General features: G+C 40.8%; 1 protein-coding gene across 1 annotated transcript; it reads left to right on the forward strand.

Moving 5' to 3' along the window:
- Positions 1–1,537: 1,537 nt before the first annotated feature.
- Positions 1,538–2,684, forward strand: LOC105141174 (germin-like protein subfamily 1 member 16). The gene is made up of 2 exons (XM_011048311.1): positions 1,538–1,761; positions 1,860–2,684. Exons 1-2 carry the CDS (start codon positions 1,545–1,547, stop codon positions 2,411–2,413), a joined length of 771 nt encoding a protein of 256 aa, XP_011046613.1. The 5' UTR covers positions 1,538–1,544; the 3' UTR covers positions 2,414–2,684.
- Positions 2,685–6,995: the final 4,311 nt, after the last annotated feature.

The raw sequence follows: 6,995 nt of genomic DNA on the forward strand, positions 1-6,995 counted from the left end.
TTTTTTTTGGAACTTGTCATTGAACAAAGAATCCTACTGAGAAAAAAGGGCTGAAAAGCTATCTAGGCAACACCACGTTGACCCCCGGCAGCTTTAATCTCATCTCTAGAGAACGGAATTTCTAGAGCAGCAAAGGAGGAAGACTAAAGCTTTAGAAAATCCAGATTACAACTAGAGGCTCTAGATCTACCATCATGAGAATAAAGCTTACTAAAGAAATTGAACTTCACATCAGAAGGTTTTGTCAGAGTCGTTCCATCAACATCTAAGGAGAAAATCTAATTCTTTTTTTTGTCTTGTCGTGGCAGAGAGATGAAAAAAATAAGTATTTCTGTCTCCAAACTTACACCACTAAACTCTTGATTTCTGATGACAGGCAGACTCTTACACTCTGTAGAAATTTATAAGACTAAAGGCAATGGTGTTGTTTCTATTTAATTCATCCACTCATAAGTCTCTGCTTTCTTTATGGGAATCTAGGGAATCCACTTCAAGTTTTAGAGCTTTGATTTTACTATTAGTGTTACCCACCACATTTTTACCTCACTGTATGCAACTCTCTTTCAATAACCTCATTGTCGAGGCCACATTATTTTTACCAAAGTTAATAATCAAAGCTGCATTCTAGAAGACCTGTAGCACCTTCCTGAAATCAAATAAGTGCCACCAATAATTCGTGAACCGGAAAGGCTTTGGACCCCAGTTCATAGAGTCTAATAACAAATGAATCGGTCTGTGATCTAAAGAATACTTTGGAAGCCCATACTGGGTAAAAGATGGGAAAAGCTGAAGCCAATCAGTCAACATAAATATTCTATCAATATGGTTTGCTACATTACCTCTAGACCAAGTAAACTTCTTCCTGTTTAGAGAAGAATGAACTCGTGATTTTCCTGTTTTGATACCAAGTTAAGTTAAGAGATTGGTTATATGTGAATTATAATGATTGCAACTAATCTTTGTATTTATACATTTACGGTTATGGTTATATACAATACAAAAGTGGAATATACTAAACATGATATAGAACTATTTTTCAACATTCTCGTCAGAAACAATAAATAAATAAACACAAATATTTATGCTTGCGGTGGTAAAGGTTAATTTGATTTTGAGTTGGAAAAAATGAAAAAGAAAAAACAATTGAAGTCCATTAACCTCCAAAAAAGAATGAAGAGGTTCTCTTCAAGAGTACAATATTTGAAAAATCTAGAAGTTCTTGATGATTAACTAATTAAGATCACATTGCTTCTTAATCCTCGTGATTAAACAGCACTTTTTTGGCCAATTAAGAGGCGTAAAGTATCTTGCCTCCATTTAGCCATCGTCACTGTTGTTAGTCTCTGCTTGCTTGGTGAATTAATTAATTATATTGCTCCAAAAATGTAGATTTAACTAGTGAAGGTGCGTTAGAGTTTCATCCTGTATACAATCGTCAAAGTCCAAAGTTCGCTTGATTAAAAAAAAATTACTTGTTGTTGAAAAAAGAAATTAAACGATCTCATCGAGTTCCGTTTTATAACCTATAAATACCCATGCTCTGCATGCAAACTCTCACGCCTTACCCAACAAACAATACCCAAAAAAGAAAAAAGGAAAGGAAAGAATTCAAGGTAGCAAGCCACAGGAAAACCATGATGAAAGTTGCTAATTTGATAGCAGTTTTTATTCTCTTGGCTCTGGCTTCCTCATTTGTCACTGCCTATGACCCCAGCCCCCTCCAAGACTTCTGCGTAGCAATAGATGATGCTAACTCTGCTGGTACATTCAAGATTGTGATATTTCCGATTCACGAACTATTATATGTATTTCATTTTGAATTCGCTTTCCAACTGATTACATTTTGCTTGTGTCTGCAGTTCTTGTTAATGGAAAATTGTGTAAGAATCCAGGCCTCGCCACTCCTGATGATTTCTCGTACTCGGGGCTTGATGTTCCTGGAAACACATCAAATCAACTTGGAGCACGTGTTAATATCATCACAGCCGATCTAATGCCTGGGCTCAACACTCTTGGCATATCTTTAGCACGGATAGACCTGGCGCCAAACGGTGGCCTAAACCCTCCACATTATCACCCCAGAGGATCGGAGGTTCTGCTGGTTTTGGAAGGCACTCTTTATGCTGGCTTTGTCACCTCAAATCCTGATCATCGTCTCTTTACCAAAATCCTCAAACCAGGAGATCTCTTCGTATTCCCATTCGGCCTCATTCACTTTCAATTGAATATTGGAAAGACTCCTGCCGTTGCTATTGCTGCATTAACAAGTCAAAATCCAGGGGTAAACACAGTAGCAAATGCAATCTTTGGAGCCAGCTGGCCTCTTTATCCTGAAGTCCTCACCACAGCATTCCATTTGGATAAAAAACTTGTGGAGGATCTCCAGAGTCAAGAATGGGTGAACCCTACATAAATACTTTCTAAATTTCCTATATTCGCATAGTTGATATGCGATAGTAAAGAAGTGCTCTATGCCTTCCCCTTTAAGAGTCTGTTTTTTTGGAACTTTCTCCACCTGTTTTGTTAAGCTAATAATTTATCTGTCAAGTGCCATGTTGCTGAAGGGTTTATGCTCTTCAGTTGAGGTTTCCCTTTTGGAGTATCCACGTCCGTTCTGTATTTTGATTAACTTAAGATGGAAAGCTGCCAACTTCTTTTCATCACGTACCAAGTTTGTCTTTTTTGATTGTATTTTGTCACTTTCTTTCTTTCTCCCGAGGTTCTTTGCTCTGGGAGCTTTTTAATCTACGTACGGACCTTGGCTTACCAAGAAAATAAAAAAGGTATCAAAAGCTTTTTTCCCGAGTAATCGAGAGTCAAAATCTAGACCATCAACAAATAAAAAGAAATTCAGCCTCGATCTCGAACAAAGAATGATGAAGGTAGAGTTTGTTATGTGTGTGGACACAAATGGACGGTGGCAGCCATGGTAGGTGGCAGCCATGGTTGGTGGCAGCCATGGTTGAAACTATAGTCAAATGGTAGGTGCCTAACTTGCCCACCATTGTTGAACAATCATCTCCCTCCTCAGCTATAAATAGAAGATGTATTGATAGCTGAGAAAGACCACGAGATAGAGAGAAACACAGAGAGAGAGCTAAGGGTGAGAGTTGAGTTGAGTTGAGAAGTTTTTTCTCCTCCTCCTTGTTTTGTTGTTTGTATTGCTTTTGAGCTTGATTAATACAAACCAGTAGCTCCGTGGAGTAGGCAAGTTGCCGAACCACGTGAAATTCCGACGTCCTGCATGCCCGCACGCGCCTACACGCGCCACCACCAGGACTGCCCACGCGCACAGACGCGCCGTACGCGCGTCACGCGTCTTCCTCGCCAATTCCTGCAAATCGACACTGCCACGTCAGCAGCCACGTCAGCCGTCCAGCACAGTCAGCAGCCGCGCGCCCCTGCCATGTCAGCCGTCTGACCGGTCAACCAGCCACGTCATCCCTGCCACGTCAGCGCCACGTCATCACTGCCACGTCAATCGAAAATCTCCGCGGATCTGCCACGTCAGATTAGGTGGGCCCCACATTGCCTACGTGTCTGACACGTCATCCTGCCACGTCAGCATATCTGGGTTTTGATCCGGTGTGGCGCAGCGACTATTCCTCATGCCACGTGGCTTCATCTGCAGCGTCCAGTTATCCCAAACTTTGATTGCTTAATTCGGAGCCATCCGAAGTCCGATTTGGGTGATCTCAGTGTCGTTTCCAGCATTTTTGGCCATTCCGGACACATCTGTAAGGTCAGATTTTTGAGATTCAAATCCGAGAAAGAGTAAAAATGGCTGATTAAATAAAGGCTGCAGGAATTGAAAAATTTGATGGAACTGATTTTGGATATTGGAAAATGCAAATTGAAGATTATCTATATGGGAAGAAACTTCATCTTCCTCTGTTAGGGAGCAAGCCAGAAAACATGTCAGAAGAAGATTGGCAAATACTTGATAGACAAGTCTTGGGCATTATCCGGCTATCATTGTCAAGAAGAGTTGCTCATAATGTTACAAAAGAGAAATCCACAGCAAGATTGATGGAAGCCTTGTCTGGGATGTATGAGAAGCCATCAGCAAATAACAAAGTGCACTTGATGAAGAAGTTGTTCAACCTGAAGATGACAGAAAGCACCTCTGTTACACAGCATCTTAATAATTTCAACACCATCACAAATCAATTGTCATCCGTTGAAATTGAGTTTGATGATGAGATCCGAGCACTTATTTTGCTAGCTTCACTTCCAAGCAGTTGGGAAGGTATGAGAACAGCCGTAAGCAACTCAGCTGGAAAATCCAAATTAAAGTATGATGATATCCGAGACCTGATTTTAGCTGAAGAAGTACGAAGAAAAGACTCAGGTGAAAGCTCAAGTTCAGGTGCAGCTTTCAACATCAACACTCGAGGAAGGAGACAAGATAGAGGCTTATCCAGAGGAAGATCAAAATCCAGGTACAGAAGCAAAAGCAAGTTTGGACCCAGGAAGCAGGTTGAATGTTGGAATTGTGGCAAACCTGGTCATTTCATGAGGAGTTGCACAAAACCAAAGAAACCTGAAGTTGATTCTGCAAATGCCACTACAGACGAGGTACAAGATGCTTTGATCCTTGCAGTACATAGTCCTATTGATGATTGGGTTCTTGATTCTGGAGCTTCATTTCACTGTGCACCACACCATGAAATGATGCAAAACTATACTGCTGGAAATTATGGGGTAGTCTATCTGGCCGATGGACAACCATTGGATATTGTGGGTATAGGAGATGTGCAAATCAAGACAATGAATGGATCTATTTGGAACTTGCAAAATGTAAGGCATGTTCCTGAACTAAAGAAAAAGTTGATCTCGGTCGGACAACTTGATGATAGTGGCCATTCAATCCTTTTCTCTGGAGGAATGTGGAAGGTATCAAAGGGAGCAATGGTTTTGGCTCGTGGAAAGAAAACTGGCACTCTGTATATGACCACAAGATCAGCAGATATAATTGCCTCTACTGAAGCAGAAAATCAAGCACAGCTATGGCATTGTAGACTCGGTCATATGAGTCAAAAGGGGATGAAGATACTTCAGTCAAAGGGAAAGCTGCCAGAGTTAAAAAATGTTGATCTAGATATTTGTGAAAGCTGTGTTCTCGGAAAACAGAAGAAGCTCAGTTTCTTAAAGGTTGGAAGGACCTTAAGACCAAGAAAACTAGAACTAGTGCACACAGATTTATGGGGACCAGCTCCAGTAGCATCTCTTGGCAGTTCTCGGTACTATGTCACTTTTATTGATGACTTTAGCAGAAAGGTATGGGTCTACTTTCTGAAGAATAAATCTGATGTGTTTGACACATTCAAGAAATGGAAGGCTATGGTTGAGACTGAATCAGGTTTGAAGCTGAAATGCTTACGATCTGATAATGGAGGAGAATACATTGATGGAGGTTTCAAGGAGTATTGTGCTGTCAACGGTATCAGAATGGAAAAGACAGTTCCAGGCACACCACAACAGAATGGTATTGCTGAACGGATGAACCGGACCATCAATGAACGTGCTAGAAGCATGAGGTTGCATTCTAGGCTACCTCAAACATTCTGGGCTGATGCAGTTCATACTGCAGTTTACTTGATCAACCGTGGACCATCAGTACCTTTGGAGTTCAGACTGCCCGAGGAAGTCTGGAGAGGAAAAGAAGTACAGCTTGCTCACCTAAAAGTCTTCGGGTGTGTTTCCTATGTACATGTAGACTCTGATGCTCGCAACAAGCTGGATGCCAAATCAAAGAAATGTTTCTTTATTGGCTATGGAGATGAAGAATTTGGATTTCGGTTCTGGGATGATCAGAACAGGAAGATTATCAGAAGTAGGAATGTGATCTTCAACGAGAAAGTTTTGTACAAAGACAAATCAAGTACAGAACTAGAGATAACTGATTCAAATACGAGTCCACAGAAATCTGAATTCATACAATTAGAAGGGCTTCCTGATGTTACCACTCAAGAGTCCACACAAGATAGTTCAAGCACTTCAGTACCCACCACTTCTACACAAGATAGTGCAGAGCCAAGTGAACCAGCTGTTCGCAGGTCTTCAAGGACTATAAAGCCTCCACAACGGTTCACACTTCTACTGAATTATATCTTGCTGACCGATGGTGGTGAACCATTAAATTATGAAGAATCCTTACAAGATGGAAACTCGAGCAAGTGGGAGTTAGCCATGAAGGACGAGATGGAGTCATTACTGAAGAACAAGACTTGGGAGTTAACCAAACTGCCTGAAGGAAAAAAGGCTTTGCAAAACAAGTGGGTTTACAGAGTAAAGACTGAGCATGACGGAAGCAAACGGTTCAAAGCAAGACTTGTTGTAAAAGGGTTTCAGCAAAAGAAGGGGATCGACTATTCTGAAATATTTTCTCCAGTTGTGAAGCTTACAACAATCAGAGTTGTTCTGGGGATAGTAGCTGCAGAAAATTTACATCTTGAACAATTAGATGTAAAAACAGCATTTCTTCATGGAGAATTGGAGGAAGACATTTACATGCAACAACCAGAGGGGTTTGCAATACCAGGAAAGGAGAGTCAAGTTTGCAAACTAAAGAAGAGTCTATATGGTTTGAAGCAAGCTCCAAGACAATGGTACAAGAAGTTTGATAACTTCATGAGTAGTACGGGATACACAAAATGTCAGGCTGATCATTGTTGCTATGTCAAACATTTTGACAACTCCTATATCATTCTACTGCTATATGTGGATGATATGTTAATTGCAGGTTCCAGCATGGAAGAGATTGACAAGCTAAAGCAACAGTTGTCAAAACAGTTTGAAATGAAGGATCTGGGAGCTGCTAAACAAATACTTGGCATGAGAATCATCAGAGACAAAGACAAAGGCATACTAAAGCTTTCACAGGCAGAGTATGTCAAGAAGGTTCTCAGCAGGTTTAGTATGGATAATGCTAAGTCAGTATGTACACCTCTGGGGAATCATTTCAAGCTCAGTAAAGACCAGTCACCAAAAAC

Source organism: Populus euphratica, unplaced genomic scaffold (genome assembly GCF_000495115.2).
Source record: "Populus euphratica unplaced genomic scaffold, PopEup_1.0 scaffold115.1, whole genome shotgun sequence".
In the NCBI taxonomy this organism is placed as follows: Eukaryota; Viridiplantae; Streptophyta; class Magnoliopsida; order Malpighiales; family Salicaceae; genus Populus; species Populus euphratica.

What these genes read in the sequence shown, in the direction of transcription:
- LOC105141174 (XM_011048311.1), top strand. Translation starts at nt 1,545, where the DNA reads ATGCAAACTCTCACGCCTTACCCAACAAACAATACCCAAAAAAGAAAA. An exon ending in AGATGATGCTAACTCTGCTG is followed by an intron (nt 1,762 to 1,859) that starts GTACATTCAAGA and finishes TTGTGTCTGCAG; the next exon opens with TTCTTGTTAATGGAAAATTG.